Here is a 20,550-nt window from a genome sequence, read left to right on the forward strand (position 1 = left end):
CTTAGCACAGAGTAAGCATCCCAGAAATGGTATCCATCGCTAGGGATTAACATTCGTACAAAGGATCCCGGTGGTAGCCCACCGAGGCGCACGCTCACCTGGAGCAGGGACTGTGGGCCCCTGACAGAGCAGAACCTGCCTTGCTTCAGGGAAAGGTGCCCTCTGAGACTTGGCTCCTTGAGCTTTCATGCAGCAGCTTCAGCAGGAGGAAAAGTACTAACGTTTCCTGTGGACAGTCTCCTCATTCATTTTTCTCTATCTGTTTCATCAGAGTGGCTCTCTCTTTCCTGCTTTCTTTCCTTTTTCGTCTGTCACTTAGCCTGGAAGTTCATTTATTTACTTGTGAATTCCTAGTAACCCTCTCTCCACATGCTTCCTTTTGGCAAGACCTGAATTCCTCTCAACAGTTGGGCTAGATCCTCTCTGTAAAATTTCCTTTCCTTCTCTTTTTCTATTTATAACTTAGTCTCATTCTGGCTCAGATGTGGGGACTTCTCAGCCAGGGTTGTTCCTTAGCCTACTATCCCAACTTCTGTGGCTCCTGTGGCAGAGATTACTCTTTACTTTCATGAGTGGGTGTTCCCAGACTTATTTTAATTTCAAATAGGGCTGAGTAGTTTAGATGTTCAGAAGTTTAATTCTTCTATTGTCAATGTTAAACACAATTATAAAAATACTGAAGACACGAGTATACATATGTGTGTACACATGTGCACCCAGGTGTGTGCTCATGTGTGTAAGCACAGGTGTGTCTGTGTGTGTTCTTATAGCCCTTTATGAGCCTCAGTACCTCAGCAGACACTCACATAAATGGGCAAAGTACATTAACAGGTGATTCATGAGAGTAAAACTGAACAAGCAAGGGAAAAGGTCCATTTCAATAACTGTTAAAGAAACTTAGACTAAAGGAATAACTTGTTAAACCTATCAAACCAGAAGAGATGTTAGATACTATTTAGTGCCTATGACTATGTCACTGGTGGGAGAACAGTATTGTCACAACTGCTCTACTAAGCAATGTGTTGCTAGGTATCAAAAACTTAGCTGTTCTGACCTCCCCTCCCCCAGCCTTCCCAAACCCAGTTATTTCATTTTAGGAACTCTATTCTAAGAAAACGTTCTAAATTTGACATGATCAATTTGAAAACATTTATCATATCATTATTTAAGGTGTCAAACTTGGAAACAGTCTAAATACTCACAGTGAGATAAATCTAGCTACAGCAGTGCCCTTTATTGATTGGCCATAAAAAAGGCCATTGAAATCTCTCCAGAGAAGAAATAATAACATAGGGGAAAATGGGGGGAAAGAAGCAAGATACCAAAATATATGTGGATTGAACACAACCCAGTACAACCATGCAAAGGAACTGTGAAAGGAAATAGTGACGATAATGGTGTTTATGTGAAGAGATTGTTGACAACTCATACTTTGATTTTCTTCTATACTTTTATGAGTATACATTTATTTTATTATAGGGAAATTCAACCCAAGATTATCTAATACAGTCTGTGTTTATTTATTGGCTAATCGGTACTTAGGGCTTTCTCCAAATGCCCATTATCATGTAGGTCACATATTCCAACACTGAACCATCCTTGTTGTGTAACATTTCCTAAATGTTTCAAATGTAGTTTATAAAACTTTCTGCCTTTTAGAATTGAGTATTTGTTGCTTTTGAATTTCCTTGGCATATAAGAGAATCTCACATTCTTACTGGATTTATCCTTTGTGTCTTGGTTCTTCTTAAGAACTTTTTTTGCCTTCTCTGATCAAAAAGATTTACAACTGGAGCTGCTTTTCTTTTAATGTTATATTTTTAGATAATGGGCCTTGCCTAGGATATAGAAAACCTAACCAACCCTATAGATGGCTGTCCTACAAACAGGTAAGTCAGACCCATGGTTTTCGGTATATTCTTTTGCTAGTGCAGTATACTGGGCTAATTTGGTCTCTTTTGGGTCTTGACTGCTTTTTGTTTTCTCTCCCTCTTTTGTAGGTGTCCGACAGAGCAGAGTATTTGGGCTCCTTTCTCTTGCATAAAGGGTACAAGCCATCACCAGACCAATTTGTTGGCATCTTTGCTCAGAATAGGCCAGAGGTAACTACGCTGCAGTGAACTCTAGGAAATCAGTCAGGGCTAAGTCTAAAACTTTAAACCCCACCTTGGAACCAGCACTCTGACACTTGCTAATGCCTTGCCCACACTATTTAAAGAATTCACATTCTTTAAATATTGTTCCACTTCAAAGAGTTACAGTTACAGTTACAGAATTACCTCCTTAATTCCTGGCTGAACATCTAGGGCTTTAAGCTAGGTGGCTGGACTTCTCTTATTCCCTAGCTTATTATGGTTCATTCTAAGTCAGTCTGTTAGTTATACAAGGGAAACGAGGAAGCCATGAGAGGAGCTAGCAAATAGGAGCTTGAAGATGTTGTGGAAAGGGATGTACATGTATTAGAATTGGAACCTGTATGTTGTACTTGAACTAACCAAGGCATCCACTGAGACTGGCTGTAGCTGTCTTTCCACAGTGAGTTAAAAGCATGTTTTAGACATTAAGATTATTGGAATTAAACTTATCTCCAAGTTCAAGTTAAGTCATTAAACCCAATATCCTCCAAGGAAGTCTTTGTATGCTTCAGAATAGTTGGTAACAAATGCTCCCTAGAACCAGTTGCATAATTGAAAATCTCAGGAAGCACTGGTTGCACTTTTAGGTTAATCAACATGCTCCATCTCTGTTACACCAGCCTCAAAAATAAGAGCCATCCCTGACTCTAGTTTAGGAATTTAATGCCAAGCCTAGTGTATTAGTCTGCTAGGAGCTGCCACAACAAGATACCACAGACTGGGTGGCTCTATCAACAGAAGCTGATTTCGTCCAAGCTCTGGAGGCTGGCAGTCCAAGAGCAAGGCATGGGCAGGTTTGCTTTCTCCAGAGGCCTCTCGCCTTGCCTGTACGTGGCTGCCTTCTCACTGTGTCCTCACCTGACCTTTTCTCTGTCATCCCCAGTGTCTCCTCCTCTTATATGGACACCAGTCACATTGGATTAGGGCACCACCCTTATATCTTCATTTAACCTTAATTACCTCATTAAAGGCCCTAGTTCCAAAGGCAGTCACATTGGGGTTAGGATTTCAACATGAATTCTGAGGGGACAGAATTCATAACACATAGACTGACATTCAAGCCCTACCGTTAGCACATTCTGACTCCCCTTTCTGATTCTTTCCTGTATTTTTCCTGCTTCTTGATGTCATGCTATCCTATCTTTGTTCATTCACTTCCTTCTTCCTTGAATGTCCTCTCTGTCCTGACCTCCATAACCAAATTCTACCAGTCTCTCAAAGCCCTGCCTGTTTTTCCATCACTTTCCCCAAAGCAGTCTCAGATACCTTTACCTCACCCCTGAAAGTGACCTCTGCCTCCTTAAAACTCCCTCATGCTTTCTGTACATCTTATGAATGGAACTTACCACCCTCTACTTTGCATTCTGGTCCTTTGTATTGTAACTGTCTCTGAGCCTTCCTATTTAACTGTAATTTATAACATTAGCAGTGCCAGTCCCTAGAGCCACATGGTGATTTTTTTTAACACAAAGACATCAAATAAGCATTAGTTGGCTAAATGACTGAAGTAATACTTTTCCTTTTAAACATTCTCTAGTTTTTACTTCTCTCTCCATACAGTGGATCATCTCCGAGTTGGCTTGTTACACGTACTCCATGGTAGCCATCCCTCTGTATGACACCTTGGGAGCAGAAGCCATCATATACATTGTCAATAAAGGTACAACTTTGCTATTACCTTAAAACTGGATTTTTCTTAATGCTAAGTAGGTTCTCAGTATCTGCTTTTTTTAGTAGACTTCGAATGCTGTGGCCAGAAAAATGCTCAAGTCTTTCTTGTCATGTAGTACCTAGGATATAATTTACAGGAACATTACAAAAAGCCCATGAGGCAGGAATATATACAGAAGTGTCAGTGAAATGCTTCAAGGAGGCATAGTATGATAATATACTATAGAGATAAGATTATTTACTTCAGCCACACTAGGTAAAAAGCCATCAGATGAAGGGCTAAATCACTTAATGGTCTAAATCACTATGAAACTACTGGTTTCATTTCCTATTCTTATAAATCCAAGTCAATACAGTACCAATGTCCATGGTGAGCCTGCAGAAAAAATTGCCATTGTGAGAGAAACAAGTATAAGTTCAATGACAAATAACAGCCTTTTCACATATCCAAGATACTGCTTTCTGTCAGGAAACTAGCAGATTAAATGAGTACCTCCATTTGAACTGTAGACAGAATAAGAAGTTTTCTATTTGTGCAAACAAGTATTAAAGCAAACATTTAGAATTTAGAACATCATAAAATGTTTGTCTGCTAAAATCCCATTTGCTCCCTCCTTTCCCTCTTACTCCCCAGTCCTCTCCCCAAAATGAAACACGTTGACAGGACCACACCTAAGTGATCCATGCACTTTGCTTTGTTCTTAAGCAGAAGGAATTTTGTGGACACAGTTTACAGCATTGGCAGCACACAAGAAAACTATGTGCTTCTGTTTCAATTAAGCTCAATTATTATCAATGGAATATTTCATGGTTTGTGCATTATAAATCTGATGGGCAGACATAACCTCCTTTAGGAACCCACTAGCCCTGAAAAATCTTTCTCCTTGCAAAGCAATTAGATACATAGCAGACAGGAGGGTGACCTCTGAATCTGTTTCTATTTTCAGCTGATATCACCACGGTCATCTGTGATACGCCCAAAAAGGCATCAGTCCTCATAGAGAATGTGGAGAAGGGCCTCACCCCAGGCCTGAAAATGATCATCTTCATGGATCCCTTTGAGGATGATCTGAAGCAAAGAGGGGAGAAAACTGGAGTTGAAATTTTTTCCCTGTTTGATGCAGAGGTATAGGTCTTAAATTCAACTCACAGCTTGAAAGCTGGTCTGACACCATCAGCAACCTGCAGGACATGGACACAAGAGTGCAGGCTGTTGTTCTCCAGGGGTGGCAGAAAAGGAGCATATTAGACTCATGTTATGAAGCTTTGGAAATTATTTCCCCAAACAACTCAGAAACCATGCAAGGGAGGAGAAAGATCTATGGTGGCAAACCAGACTACTAAGTAGGGAATTTAGAAATACAGAGCACAGTGGTAGTTAAGAATATGGATCCTGGATTCACCCGGCTGCCTAGGTTCATGTTCCAGCTCCTCCACATCTATTAGGTAACCTTGGGCAAGTGGCTGCACATCTCCCTTTCCGTAGCTGTAAAATAAGGATAAAATTGTCCCTACCTCACAAAGGGGTTGTAAAGAGTTAAACAAGTTAATATACATAAAGTGCTCAGGACAGTTATCTATTGGTGTGTAGTAAGCCCTGAAATGTCAACTATTCATATTATTTAAAAAGATTTAGCAATGGTCCCAGATGGAGCTTAAAAGTATGATGAGAAGTTTGGATCCTTGGGCCTGATCCAGGTTAGAGATTGGTTATATTCCCACAAAAAAGGGAAGCGTTCTCATGTGAAAGGGAAAGAGAGGCTTGTATTTGTCATAAGTCTGTCCATCTCTACTAATGTATTTCTCTCTTGGCTTTCTGTTCATGTAGAACCTAGGCAAAGAGAACTTCAGAAAACCTGTGGTAAGTTTTCTTCTGCCTGAATTTGAGTCTTGCCATATCTAACTCTCAAAGTTCATGGTAGATTAAGGCCTTGTCCCCCTCTCTCTAGCCTCCTGAACCAGAAGATCTGAGTGTCATCTGCTTCACCAGTGGGACCACAGGTCAGTGTCCATGAAGCTGCCCCAGAGGTCACTGGTCAGCCCAAAACATGGCTTGAGTCACTGACCACTGATGGGCTGGGCTGGTAAATAAATATACTCTACAATGAGCCCTATCCTTGTGAGCTCCCTAAGCTCACAACCTAAGGCTTTTGAGTATGGATGCCTACATAGAAAAAACATGAGCATAAGCATATAAACTTCACTGAATGCACTGGGAGGTGTTTATATGCTGTGGATTCCAGGGCTCTTAAAGGTGGCATCACAAAGTCAGCTTTCTTCATCAGCCAACCACTCCCTCAATCTGCTGCTGCTGGAATGGTTTTACTCAACCAAGGCAATCCAGTGAGAGTTCTACACAGATCAGTGTGCAGCACCCACCCCCCTTGCAACTACCGATCAGCACTCTTAATGGCTTTTAGTATGGCCCATGATGACCTACAGTTATATCCGTTTCACTGTTTCCAGTTTATATAGAAGGGCAAGGGAGGTAATATTGTTAGATCTGAAGTCTTAAACATAAAAACAGCACAAGGGGGGTTACTTGGAATTTTCTTTTCAACTGTTGGTATTTGAGATTGTGGCTGTGCACTGTGTGGTAGTAGACTAACACTGCTGGCAGTAAAATCTCTGGGTGCATGAATCTCATAAACAGTCATATACTATATCATAAAAGACAAGAGAAGCTCTTGGCTCTCTGGAACACAACCAATTGAATATAGATAGCTTCTTGCATCGAAGCCAAAGGCGGTTGCCAGTTAATGATATAAAGGGTCTTTCTCTACATATCTTGTTTCCTATAGGTGATCCCAAAGGAGCCATGATAACCCATCAAAATATTGTTTCAAACGCTGCTGCTTTTCTCAAGTGTGTGGAGGTAAGGGGTTAATTGAAAAAAGAGGGCCTCATTGTAATGTGAATCTGTCATAAGATTTTAATCTTGAAGTTAGAGGAGACAGGAAAAAAAAAAAAAGGTTAAGGACCCGAGAGTAGACAAATACTGGTGCGTCGTTGCACAGAGGACTGTGTATTTTCAAGCCACCATCTTTTATGATCACTCAGATCTCTACACTCAGCACAGTTAACAGGATCTCTTAGAGTTACACAGTGTATTTCTGCCTGCACAACTGTATGTAGCAGTCCTGAAAAGCAGTTTTTTTAAACTAAAAAAATTTTTTTGAGTTAGATCAGATATACAATGTAATGATTCAAATATATGTATAAACTACAAAATGATCCCCACAGTAAGTCAACATCCATCACCTCACACAGTTACGAATTTTTTTCTTGTGAAAAAAACTTTTAAGATCTACTCATTTAGCAATTTTCAAATATGAATACAGTATTATTAATGAGTTAACAGGAGTAGTTTCTAAATCTCCTCTGGAAGAGAAAGTTGGCATTAATCCAATGTTGCCTCCTCTTTGTTCTCTACCCTATAGTACACTTTTGAGCTTACCCCTGAGGACGTGACCATATCCTACCTCCCCTTGGCTCATATGTTTGAGAGGGTTGTACAGGTGAGTATCCTGTGTTCCTAGAGGGTATGTAAAAAGGGAGTCGTGACTTGCTAGTCCAATGTTTATTCTAAAATAGCTGTGCAACATTTAGAGCTCTTTCTTTAATTTGAAGGCCACAGGTAGGGGGTTAGCACAGCTGAATCCAAGTTCTGGCATTATCCTCAACTTCCTCTGTGAGTCTGTGTCCAGTGGGGCTAATGCTTGCTACTGCCTTCATGCGGGGGTCCTGCAAATCCCGGGAAGTCTTAGCTGGGAGTTTACTATCTGCCCTTAATTCTGAGCTGGGATAGGAGACACATCGTTTCTTTTTTAAATTTTATTTTGGTTAGACTTTTATAAAGTTCTAGGATTAGAGCATAGGAAGCTCCCCACAGAAAGGCAGAGGAGAATTTAATCCAGGTGAGATGTCCAGAGCATATAAGGTAGAGCCATTCAGAACTGTGTATATGCCAGAGGAGTATTGCCCTTCTGTGAGTTGGACTCAGGCCTTTCAGGCTATTCTGAGGCTGATTTGAGAACCAAAAGCAGTGTTGGCCTTTCAAAAACACAGGTGTTAGTGTGGATGGAAAATTCCATTTAAATACCTCTTCAACCAGCTTATCCGTTGATGCAAGAAATGTCAAAATAAAAGAACTATAAAGCATGACATCATAGACATCTCATGTCACCCAGAGCTGTGGGTGGAGCTGCGTGAGTCCTCAGTCTCACCGTCTGTCTTACCTGTCCTGTCACCTCAGAAGAAATGGATTCCCACCTGTCTTGAGGGTGGGCTTTCAGAGTTCTGGGTACCTGAAACGTTGGGAGGAGGGTGCTATATAGAGAAACGGGCCTGTGGACATCAACCTAGTTCCTTGGTTCTGTCCAAGACAGGCTCCACCTGAAGGGGGCCTTCGGCTCTGAGCCCTACTCTTTGGTTTTGCTTTTAGACGGTTATATACTCTTGTGGAGCCAGAGTTGGGTTCTTCCAAGGAGACATTCGGTTGCTGCCTGATGACATGAAGACTCTGAAGCCCACAGTGTTTCCCTCGGTGCCGAGACTCCTTAACAGGGTCTACGATAAGGTACTAACCTGGCTTCTGCTGGGCAGCCCTGAGATGAAGGAACTGTCTGTAGCTTAGGCCCAAGGCTCTGAGGGACTCTATATTGCTAAGACATTTGCCCCACTTCCAGCCCCTGACTCCCTACAACCATCCACTTACAGCTGCCCTTACTAATGCATGATGAAAAACCATAAATGAAACCTCCTTTCCTCAGGATGAAATTACCTGGACCTGACAGAGCTCAATTCAGAGCTTGGGGAGCCCCTAAAAATTCAGCTAACTTTTGGGAAGTTGTTACTCTGATTTAGTAACACATACTGGTTATTGAGCTTTTTGCTAAGGTGCCAGGCCCCAGTGTAACAATTTCATATTCATTCCATCATTGAATCCTTACAAAAACATAGGCAATCATAACTATACTTATTATCCCTAATATGCAGATAAGAAGACATACCTCAGAGGTAAAAAAAAACTTGCCTGCATCATATCTAATAAGGGTCAGGACAGAATCAAATTGTTACCATCAGAGCTGTCATTGAGTGCCACTCTATTTTTTCATTAGGGTTTACAAATTGATGATTTTTCTAATTTAATCATTTCTCTTAACATTCATTAGCTGAGATTCTTCCATAAAGACATGACAAATATTTGATTTTTAAAGTCAATCTTCAAATAATAAATTAGTGCCCCAACAATCTTCAAAAATGGTCAATAAATTTTTTTCTTTGTATTATTATGAACTTAGGATTTGCATATCTGTATGTTTAATCCATTTTGGTCATTCTTCTCAGTGTTGAAGTTGGGAGCCCCATCAAGTTGTTCATGTGTCCTCTGGCACAGCCCCTGTAGTCTTTGATAGCTCCCTTGCTTTCTGACATCCCATGTCCCAAGCTCATCTTGTATGCTTCTCACTTAAGTCTTAGAGCCCTTAGAACTGGGATTGGAACCTAGGCAATACAGTAACAGAGCTCAGGCTCTAAACCCTGTGCCTGATAATTTCATAATTCCATAGGCATTGGGAGGCCTGAGGAACTGACCCATGGCCATTTTGCACATGCTTGGACCTCATCCTAGAGATTCTAACTTGTGAATCTTACCAGGTGCTATCCTGGGGCTCCAGTGACATGAAAGGCAGCATTCTAGAACACAGATGACCCTTGAACATTGAAAGTGCTGGTTCCTGTTAGAATTATTAACAATTCGAACAGTTCCTCATCATGCTATAGTAAGATTAGCCTCATTGTTACTATGGTTTTTGTTCATGTTGTTGGATATTTTTTATTTTTTAGAGTAGTCAATTTATAATATGGTAGTAATTAAAACAGTTCACTTCTGGAACTCATTTTAAAACTTGAGGATTTTATTAGTGTGAGTTTCTTAATTCTAGCTCTTTGTCAGTGACTTGTTAGAAAGAAGTTGAGTCTTGTGAATACTGGAAAAAGATAAATCTCTTACTATTGAAAGAGGTACCAGGAATGACACAATGCAGGCAGCACTTGTGTGTAGATCTTGGAGATAGATGGCAAGATGTTGGCAAATGATGGTGCAGACAATGCCTGAAGCCTAGAGCATAGTTGGCATTAAGAGGTGAGGATGACCAGCCCCATTTGGCTAGAGGCCTAGAAACGGAAGTGTAAATATGGAAGATGGCTGGAGAGGCGTCTTTGAATTTTGAACTGGAAAAGAACTTTGATTTCCTTGAATCTGAATTCTGGTAAGATGGAACTTTGAAGGTCAAAATATGGAGTTTAGGATTTAATTTTGGAAATAAGGGGGATTTGAGTTGTACTTGGTAAAGCTCTCCTTTGGCAGGAGTGTGGTTGATGGATTATAAAGTCACAGTGAGGCCAGAGTCAGGGAGACTAGAGAAATAATGTGAGCTGGGAAAATGGTGTCAGAATTAGGTCCAAAGGAAATAAATGATCTAAGTGGGAAAGCCTTTTGGGTTTTGTATGGTATGGCTCAAGAAACTTGAGAAAGTGGTATTTCTCCAAGTTTAGTTTATATAAGCATCAGAGGAGCAAGGGGAGCAAGAGGTGATGCTTGTATACAAATTAGATTCCTAGGCCCTTCTTTGAACTATTAAATCAAAAGCCCAGTAAGCTGTTTTTTGTCTAGTACTACCAGGTGACTTTGTAGGTAGATGCCAGCCACATTTGAGGATATGCTTTTATCCCAGTTATGTAAGTTGTTTGACAAGGACGAGGAATCTGGAGGAGTTGGACCCCTATGTGTATGTACGGTTCACTTCTTTCTTAGTGGGCGATATTCTCTCGGCTCATCATTATTTAGCAGCCCAGTCCGTGAATGAGAGCTACTTCCTTATGAACCAGGAGGCACTATCTCTTGCTCACTGATGAATGACGTTGGTGAGTATCTGTGATAAGTTTTCAACTAAGAGGAATTATCACCCTGCAGGTACAAAATGAAGCCAAGACACCCTTTAAGAAGTTCTTGTTGAACCTGGCTGTTGCCAGTAAATTCAGTGAAGTAAAAAGAGGTATTATCAGGCGTGACAGCTTATGGGACAAGCTCATCTTTGCGAAGATCCAGGTAAGTTCGATGGGTCCTGGACAGAGCCAGGCAAATACCTGGGCTGCCCACCGACTCAGTATGCTTTGCCTTACCGCTGACGGTTGAGTTTCTCTTCAACTAGAGATCCTTTCACACTCTCTGGGTTCACTCACCTTTTGAGCTTTCTCTTGGACAACTCTGTCACCAAAGGGAATTGGTCAAAAGGAAGAAAATAGATTTTATTTAGGTTCTAGTATGCTCTTATTCTCTTAGGTGGTCTGTTGAGATGATAAGTAATCTGAAGGGTCAAAGAATACAACTTATCTGAGGAAATTTAAAAAAAGAAATGCAGTTCTGGTGCCAGCTATGGATGGTGGTGACAACAGCAGCTAACCTTTTCAGTGTTTTTTCTCAATACCAGGCCCTATTCTAAACGCTTTGTGAATTAATCGGTTTAATTCTTATAAAAACACAGCACAGGCTGGTCTACCCATTTTGTAGTGCAGGAAACTGATGTCCAGCAAACAGGTTTCAGCAGGTCTTTTGTTTCTACTGACCAGGCGAGCCTCGGTGGGAGGGTCCGTTTCATGGTCACCGGAGCTGCGCCCATCGCCTCACCCATCCTGACATTCCTCCGGGCAGCTATGGGGTGTCCGGTAAGCCAAGCACCTTCTCTGAAGATAGCTTATTTCACTTTTACAGAAATAAAGCTCGCTGTTAAAATAAAGATGAAAACATAACTGAAAGGTACCAAAGAGAAAGTTAGCAAAAAATCTCAAAATCAAGAGAAAATATTCTCTTTATGCATCTGTGCACAGAAACCTTTTCATAAATGGCACCAGTGTTCTAAAATACTTGTTAAACAGTGCGCCATCAATATTGCTCCTTGTCAAATAAAGACCTGCATCACTTTAATGATTTTGCAATAATTTATTGAATGTACCTAAATAATTCGTCTCTTATTAGTGGAAACTTATGCTGCTTACCATTTTTTCACTATTATAATCAATGAAGTGAAACGGATACTTATGTGCCCTTTAGTATTTATGCAATTATCAACTTATGGTATTAAATCCCTCCCTGCAAGTTGGGATTATTGGGTCAAAATATATGGATTTTTGTCACACGTTAATGTAGATTGTCATTCTTCCCTCCAGGCAGATCTTGTCTTTTTTCTACCTTCCTGCAAATAATGCAGGAGACCTTATTTCCCCAGTAACAGGGTTGTCAGTCATTTAAATCTTGGCCAGATACATGAAAAATCTTATTGTAGTTTTGTTTCTTTTTTTAATACCAAACATCTTTTTTATTTCTTATTGGTATTTCTTCCATGAATTACTCTATTGCTTTTTGATAGAAAAATGGGCAAAAGGATAATTTGGTTCTCTTTCACATTGCTTTCTAAGAGTTTGGGGGGGTCATGAATTAATAATAGTAATCTGTGTTGTTAGAAATATTTTTCCTAGCCTCATCTTTTTGCCTGGTGTATTACTGTATGATAGTTTCAAATGCTTATGTGGTCAAACTGATTGATCTTTTCATAGTTTTTTAATTGCTTAGACGGGACTTCCTAACCCCAATATTTCATGAAACTGTTCACACTCATATTTTCTGGCAATCTAACGGTTTCACTTTTTTCTAATTAAGTCTCTGTTTCATCTAGAATTTAGTACAAGTCCTTGAGCCTGGATATTGTCTATTTTTTTCCCCCCAAATGACTGACTGGTCCATTTATTTGACTAACATGCACAACATGAATGAGACAGATAGCCTTGTCCTCACTGTGTCTATTATCCTCCATTCTAGGGTTTGGCAAACTATAGTACAGGCCAGATGTGGCCGGTTGCCTGCTGTAATAAGTGAAGTTTTAGTGGAACTATCTCGAGAGATTCTGTAATCTTTCAAACCAGCACTCTCTAGCCGTCCTTAGTACTTCCCTTTCCCTTAGCCCCCAAGAGCAATAGATCAGAAGGTCCTGTTGCCACACCCCCTCAGAAATGCCTTCCTTTCCATCTCTACCAACTCTCCCTATCACAGGCCACACCCCCATTAACAAGCATGCACTTTTTCCCCCCACCATCCTCTCTCCAGTCAGAATTATCCTCCATTCTAGGGGTTGGCAAACTACAGTACAGGCCGGATGTGGCCGGTTGCCTGCTTTAATAAGTGAAGTTTTAGTGGAACACAGCTGTACTTTTCATTGCCGTATTATCTGCTGCTGCTTTTGTGGTAAATTGACCGAGTAAAGCATTTGAGACAGAGACCAGAAGGCTCACAAAGCCAAAAATACTTACTATCTGGTCCTATACAGAAAAAGTTTACCAACCCCTGTTCTACACCACAGCTAAAACTATTTCCATTAAACTTCTATAATTCCTTCGGAAGTACTCCATTGCCGAGGTTCAAGTCTCACTGCCATTGAGTTACACTTACTAAGTAGCTCACATTTTACTCTAAACTTGAAATGCCACATTTCACAAAGTAGTGTGTAAGTTTCTATGTTGATGGCTATTTCCGGACCCTTCTGGTTTTTGACCGAATCCCAGTAGGAAAGACTTAGCAGCTCAGGCATGAATTCAAGAGAGTAGGACACTAGGTGGCCTCCAACTCTCAGAGAACTTGTTTTCCTCCTGTCTTGCCATAGGCACTGTCAGCTTATGCTTTATCTTAAGTCTCAAAGTCCTTCCTTGGTTTCCCCAAGGTATTTGAAGCTTACGGTCAAACGGAATGCACTGCTGGCTGTACAATTACATCACCTGGGGACTGGACATCAGGTAGGCTCTCCAGTTACTGGGCAGAAGATGCAGTGGTAGGAGAAGGGCTCTAACTGAAGTAGGACTTACATTATTTAGTTAGACTTAATGTTCTGGATGAATGTGCCAGGGGCCAAACTCAAGTTTCAGTCCAGGCCTTCCTATCCTTACTATCCAGCATTGGTGCCAGATGATTTTTCAGTCTTATTCTTTTAGAGTCAGTCCATAAATATCTCAGAAATATTCTGGAATTATCACTGTTTTATGATTTCCCAGCTGATTCTGTGTGGTGTGTTCTAGGCCATGTTGGAGCCCCCATGAATTGCAATCATGTAAAGCTGGATGATGTGCCCGACATGAACTACTTTTCAGTGAACAATGAAGGCGAGGTGGGTAGGTTACGTCCTGTAGTCATGTCGATACATCATGGTGGAGACGCTTCTATCAGAAAGGGCACACAATTGTGAGCAGGCTTGGGATTGACACCTTTGAGATCTTTAGCAGAGGATCGAACATCTCTGGGACTCACTTTCCTATTCCCTACAATGGGGATTTAAATATGTGCTCTTTGATGGTGGAAATCATCAAAGGGTTTAAGGTGGGAGCAGGTGTTTATTGTAAAGTTCCTGTGCTGGGAATAGCAGCCTCTGCCATTGTTACCACCGTGCACCTTCTGATGTGCAGATATGCATCAAAGGCACCAACGTGTTCAAAGGATACCTGAAGGACCCTGAGAAGACAGAGGAAGCCCTGGACAAGGACGGCTGGCTTCACACAGGAGACATTGGCCGCTGGCTTCCAGTAGGTATTTGTAAAAAATTTCTGGCCGTCTATGCTGCTGTAAACACAACCGTCTACTTATAGATACAAGATGGTTAATTGACTGAGGCAGCTGGAGGGGATTAGGTCTGTATGCTACCTGGCTTATAGCTTCCTCATACTATAAAGAGAATATATATGGTTCAAAGAACTGAGGCTGGTAATTGGGATGTCTATGTTCTAGTCCCAGCTCTTCCATGGACGAGAAATTATTCCCAAAAAAGTCACTTGATGTGTGACTAGGATCTGCCAAAACGAGAGAGGCTTTCTTACTTGAGGCCAGAGAGATCATTTTGATCACAAGGATCACATTTGATCACAATGTTATGGAATGTTATAGAAGATGCCAAGACAGACCAGTTGAAGCATTTTCTTCTTGCTTTTCCTTATAAAATACACCCCCAGCAGTACTCAGAATTACTGTCAGTTTTCAAGACCTAAACTGGAGGTGGGAATGTTTAATAAGTCACACAGTCCTGGACTTCGGACTTGGCATGGCTCCCTTGACAGTGAAAGATTTGCTTACAGCCAAAGGAAAATGAGGTGACTTCCTCAGGAAAGGGATGTAGTAGTCTGTCATGGTTTTGTTTGCTTTTCTTGAGACAGAAATTGTGATTTGATAACTCCATAGACCCATAAAACTTGCATTTATGAATTCAAAGGGGTAAGTCTCTTTACAATTAATATGTAGAAATACATCAAAACAAGGAAGCAGGATTTCTAAACTAGATGTATGCAGGGGCTAGTCTTTTGCCTCAGTGACCTTCACACCTTTCTTTGTGCAAAACACAGAGGCATTTTTTTAAGCAGAGCTTGCTAACAAACAATTAGCAGTGAACTCTCTCAATCCTGTTTTCCTAAGAGAGAAAAGTATTGATGGTAGTGATGGAGACTTAGAATCCCTACAAGGGATTTTCTAAGAGGTCTCCTCTCTGAAAAGTTTTGTCTACTCTATGCCAATGGAGTGGGAATGGAACTAGATCTTTAAAAAAAATTCTCAATATTTTCAAGATTTAAATGATATTCAAGGAATGTTTGACAATGAGACCCCTAATTGGTGTGTTTGATAGATTTGGGTCTAGTAGTATCTTGCCAACACATCTGTTTCTGTGTAATAAGTTCTCTGCTCTAATAAGCCTACGATATAGGCAATAAATGTGTCCCCATACTAGACTTATAAAGGACTGAGCATTATTAATCACTTTCAGATCATGTCTGTTAGGCTGAATTGATGACTGATTTCTTGAGTCAGCGTTGTGGATGGCTTTGGGGTTGGTTCAGTCTGTTGCCCTGTTTAGGGTATGATCATGTGGATTCACTTGCCACTTGTCCCAATTCTTTAATGGGAATCTCTAAGAACATAAGCTCCTCAGACCAATTAGCTCAGAGTAATTAAGCTGCAAATGACCTCTGGTGACTGGTCAGAGAGCCCTCACCAGACCTGCTTCTGTCCTAACAAGCACAATTATTGACTTGTTTGATTAGCACTAGCACAGTGGAGCCGTCTTAGCCTGCTCCTGATTTAGGGAGGGATACATAAAAGGGAGGAAAAGAGGGGGAGACCTAACTAATTGAAAAGTCTTAATAAAAGATAGCTCCTTCCCTATTCTTGAGTTCTGGAAATGGAATCAAAAATTAAGTTATTGGAAATTCAGAGCTGCAAAATTTCTTCACTGTATGAGGCAACCATTTACATTACCCGAGCAGATCTCAGGGACTTCTTATGCTGCACATTAACATGCCCATATGGTACAGATGTGTTCTTTCTGGAAGCTGCTTCCCTTGCCTTTATCCAAAGCCAAGAAAGAGAAATGAAAAGCTGCTCAAAAGTCTCTAGAAAAGTTAAAAAAAAAAAAAAGTCTCTAGAAAAGTGATGTTTAGAGAAAGAAGACACCTGTGATGTCTCCAGTCTTCCCACTGACACCACAAATAGGGCTCAAAACACTGATGCTGTTATCTGTTTCATGTAGAATGGAACTCTGAAGATCATTGACCGTAAAAAGAACATTTTCAAGCTGGCCCAAGGAGAATACATTGCTCCAGAGAAGATAGAAAATATCTACATCAGGAGTAGACCAGTGTCACAAATTTTTGTACATGGGGACAGCTTACAGGTAATATACTGCTTTAACAACAGCTATTGTCAGGCACAGACCATGCTGTTTCCCATGGCTACAGGAAATCTGTATGGGTGTGTTTAGGAGGAGCAGATCTGAGCTTATGAAACTAAAGAGATGAAGCCATATTCCAAATACAAGGGAATATAAGTGAAAAAAATTTTTTTTACTATGATGGACTCTGTAAACAAGTAGAATTGTTAAAATAGTTGTACTAAAGGACAGCCATTCAGAAAGAGTCACATGCTACCATTTCCACTGCAGTAGGAGCTCCTCTGGCACAGGTTTTCTATATACTGCACTTATGCTCTGCTTTTGGGGAGTGGGAAAAGGTTGATGTGGACAGGTCAGAGATGCTTCAAGCTTAATGCAGAACTTCCTTTCTTTTTGAACATTCTAATTTGAACAGAATGTTTTTGTAAAGAGATATTGAATGGAAAGGTGAGTTTGGAGTCCCATGAGGGTTTGAAACAAAAGGTGAGAAAAGGGGACATAGTATTGAGTTTGAGGTCTTGGGGATTATCTATTACAAAGACGTAATCCTGCCTTCTCTGCCCATGGGGGTCCCCACCATACTCATTCTCACATGCCCTCGCCGTTTGTTCGCTTTCCAGTCCGCCTTGGTGGGAGTGGTGGTTCCTGACACAGATGTGCTGCCCTCACTTGCAGCCAAACTTGGGGTTAAAGGCTCCCTTGAAGAGCTGTGCCAGAACCAAGTAAGTGTCACTTAGAAACACTGTGTACATCCACTGGGCCCTTTGTGGGAAAGGGGAGGCCCCGCCAGCTCAGGCACCCATGGGTTCCCGGAGCCTCCTTCCAGGGAGAACAAACTCTCCTGCATTTGTGACAGATGGCTGTAGCCCAAACAGACTGACTGGCTGTATTAGACTGCAGGGTAGGACAGGGAGTTAACAAAACAAAACTCTATTCTTTCTACAGTGTATGTCCATTGTGGGCAATAAAGGATCAAAAAATGCCATCTAGAGAAAATTCCTGTTAACATTTAGATTTGCCTTTTTTCTCATTCATGTTTTCCATTGAGCAATGATAGGTGTAAAATGTGCTTGTACATACTCCTATGTCCTGTTTTATCCTAATGAGTTTTGTAGGCATTTTGCGTTGGTTCATGATTAGCCTTTCATTTGGACTTTTTCAAATAGCTATGCTTTAAGCTATGGTTTATATTCTCAGATTGTAAAGGAAGCTGTTTTAGAAGACATGCAGAAAACTGGGAAACAAAGTGGCCTTAAATCCTTCGAACAGGTACGTACTACTGATGTTAACCCAGTCTCTCAGGTCATACTAGAGAAGTTTTAAAGCTTACATTCATAATGGGTTTAAATGTAGTCTCCAGGGAATTGATTTATTTTGGACCATTAACGCATTAGCCACAATTGGCAGTGACCTTTTGTACAGTGACCTTTCGTACAGTCCCTTCTTGCTGTTCGTTCTCCCTTCTCCCTGCTCATTTCTTTCCCAAACTGCAAATGAGTGAGCATGGGAGTGTCCGTTCTCTACCCTCCCACCCAGAGACAGGAATATTCTCTAAGGTTCTTCACATGGCACTTTGAAGGCTCTGCAGAAAATCCAAATCACCAATAAACGTGTGTGTGTGTTAATCTTCTCTTCCAGGTCAAAGACATCTTTCTTCATTTAGAGCCATTTTCCACTGAAAATGGACTCTTGACACCAACACTGAAAGCAAAGCGGGGCGAGCTTTCCAAGTACTTTCGGACCCAAATCAACACCCTGTACGAGAATATCCAGGAGTAGGTTAAGGTACTTATGGCAGGAAGGGGCTTGGAGGTAGCCTGCCTTACGGGGAATATGGATTAAAAATTAATCTTACATTCACTTTTTTGTCTTCCTTCCTGTTGTCTTGCCTGCTAATTTATAAAACCAGTTTTGAGGCTTTTAAGAAATATTAAGCGAGAGACTTAGAGTGTAGAAGCTTAGCCCTAAACTAATCTTCCTTCCTGTCTTAAATGTTGCTGACATTGTTTTTGGGGCTACTTTTATCAACATACCTTTCTTCAAGGTCCACTTGTATTCTTTCTCTTTCTTATGATTTCCAGCCTTTCTAAGTGACCACTCATAGCCAAAGTGACCCTTTGTTACTTCTCCCTTTTTGTCTTAAAGTAAACCTAACTTGACAGTCCCAACACTCAGGCTTTCCAATGTCCAAATCAAGAGACCTTTAAGTCCTGAAAAGCTGTTTCTAACTCATGTTTTCTAACTATTCCACAAAACCACTAAATGTTTATATCTAGTTTTAACTTATCGGAGTTAATTGTATCTGCGAAAGTAATTTCTTCTATGTTATTTCTGTGTACACTGAAGTCTGTGGACAGAAGGGAAAAGTTTGATCATACTGAACATTTCCTAAACTCTCTAGTTTCTCTGACTTGGCAGAATTAATAACTGGGCCTGTGAAATGTTGTCCAAAAAGAATGTTCTTAAAGCGTCACCTGTAGTGGCACGTGATGACTAAATCTGTCCTCTAGTTTGCTGCCGAGCTGGGAGCTATGGGGGAAGCTGAAGCTTATGTCAAGTGCACTTTTCTGGCAAATGAGGACAACACTGAGCAAAAACCTCCTAAACTGGGAGCAAGGGCCTATGAGCAAGCGTGCCACCTACACAACAGGCTTTTCTTCTGGGAAGGACTGGCTACTGTTTCTCCCCTGGACTCCAGTTCCTGCTGTATCTTACCTCCGGACAACACATGTTGCTTCCCCTTGTAAATGTAAAGTCTTTAAAATAAACTGTTCCACGTACTAACATTGTGGTGTGTGTTACCTCACAGACCATGATGAGCAGCAGCATTAGAAAAGGACTACTTAACAATCGAGTAAGCTAGTGGCTCTCAAACCTGGCTGCACCCTAGAATTACCTGGGAAGTTTAAGGAGACACCAATGCCTGGATACTGATCGAAATGGTCTTGGATACTGCCTGAGCGTCAGAATTTTTGATAGGTCCCTAGGTGATTCTAGTATGTAACTGAGATTAATAACTACTTAAGGAAACTAAGTTGAGAAGACCAGGCCTTAATCTCACAGGTGTGAATAATGAAACAAATACCAGTCAAGCCCAAACTTCAACTGAGCACAATTCCCATTCTCTCTTCTTGGCCATCTTTGTCATAATGGAAGTAGTCTTCAACAGCATTCCTTTCAGCCCTCTAACTGGAATTATCTCTTGGATCATCTTTCTAGACCCTGAGCCTAGAAAAGCTGAAGAAATGTCTATTCTTGAGCATCTGAAACAAAGGAAGGCAGGAATTAACTTACAGGATTCCCATGACCTAGTTCCTGTTATCTCCTTGGCCTCCTCTCCCATCCCCCCTCACTCATTCCAACTGAACTGCCCTGGCTGCCTTCCTGTTCCTAAAACATGCCAAGGACCTTCCACACTGTTGTTCTGGCCATTCCCTCTGCCTAAATGCAGATACTTCCAGAAGCACGTCACTCATCCCTCATCTGCTTCACAAGTCACTTCCATCAGACCATCCTACCTGCTTTCTTTGTAACTCACGGCTCCATCTGACATATTTTACTTGTCTGTCCACCTCCCCACCCCTCCGTGGAATGGGGCAGAGTCATGTTTCACTCACCGCTAAATCCCCAAGTGCCCTTCCCTTGTTGTTAACTGTTACAGGCCTCACTCCCAAAGCTCAAGTTCCCTGCTGTGGAAAGAATACTGGAATACGTGATTTGTGTAATTCTACTCATGTGTTTAGACAAGCCTGACTTTTAAGCATCCAAATCCAGCAGCTTAGATCGCACCACTCGAATAAGCTTCAGGTTTTGATAGGTTCGAGTGCACACGAGCAGTTTGACATATTACTAGGTTGAAAGTCTCCTAGAATGCTGTGATCTCAATGTCTTTAACAGGGTTCCTTTATTGAGGAAATATATGTATCTTAAACTCATGATTAAAGATGCCAATTTTTCACAAGGTAATAAAGCGGTTTTTCCATAAGGAA

General features: G+C 41.1%; 1 protein-coding gene across 3 annotated transcripts in view; it reads left to right on the top strand.

The window, feature by feature from the left end:
* Positions 1–19,341, top strand: part of ACSL5 (acyl-CoA synthetase long chain family member 5) — a 41,171-nt gene extending 21,830 nt beyond the window's left edge. For all 3 annotated transcript variants that reach the window (XM_057506325.1, XM_057506324.1, XM_057506326.1), the window contains exons 4-22: positions 1,825–1,889; positions 2,001–2,102; positions 3,696–3,795; positions 4,754–4,932; positions 5,635–5,667; positions 5,756–5,807; positions 6,608–6,681; positions 7,247–7,324; positions 8,251–8,385; positions 10,783–10,917; positions 11,439–11,534; positions 13,580–13,652; positions 13,932–14,020; positions 14,316–14,432; positions 16,421–16,564; positions 17,182–17,283; positions 17,759–17,830; positions 18,200–18,346; positions 19,072–19,341. In XM_057506325.1, coding sequence (XP_057362308.1) covers positions 1,825–1,889; positions 2,001–2,102; positions 3,696–3,795; positions 4,754–4,932; positions 5,635–5,667; positions 5,756–5,807; positions 6,608–6,681; positions 7,247–7,324; positions 8,251–8,385; positions 10,783–10,917; positions 11,439–11,534; positions 13,580–13,652; positions 13,932–14,020; positions 14,316–14,432; positions 16,421–16,564; positions 17,182–17,283; positions 17,759–17,830; positions 18,200–18,340 — 1,787 coding nt within the window. In that variant the 3' untranslated portion in view covers positions 18,341–18,346; positions 19,072–19,341. The remainder of the gene's footprint in view (positions 1–1,824; positions 1,890–2,000; positions 2,103–3,695; positions 3,796–4,753; positions 4,933–5,634; positions 5,668–5,755; positions 5,808–6,607; positions 6,682–7,246; positions 7,325–8,250; positions 8,386–10,782; positions 10,918–11,438; positions 11,535–13,579; positions 13,653–13,931; positions 14,021–14,315; positions 14,433–16,420; positions 16,565–17,181; positions 17,284–17,758; positions 17,831–18,199; positions 18,347–19,071) is intronic.
* The last annotated feature ends 1,209 nt before the right edge of the window (positions 19,342–20,550 follow it).

Source organism: Manis pentadactyla, chromosome 8 (assembly GCF_030020395.1).
Source record: "Manis pentadactyla isolate mManPen7 chromosome 8, mManPen7.hap1, whole genome shotgun sequence".
Taxonomy (NCBI): Eukaryota; Metazoa; Chordata; class Mammalia; order Pholidota; family Manidae; genus Manis; species Manis pentadactyla.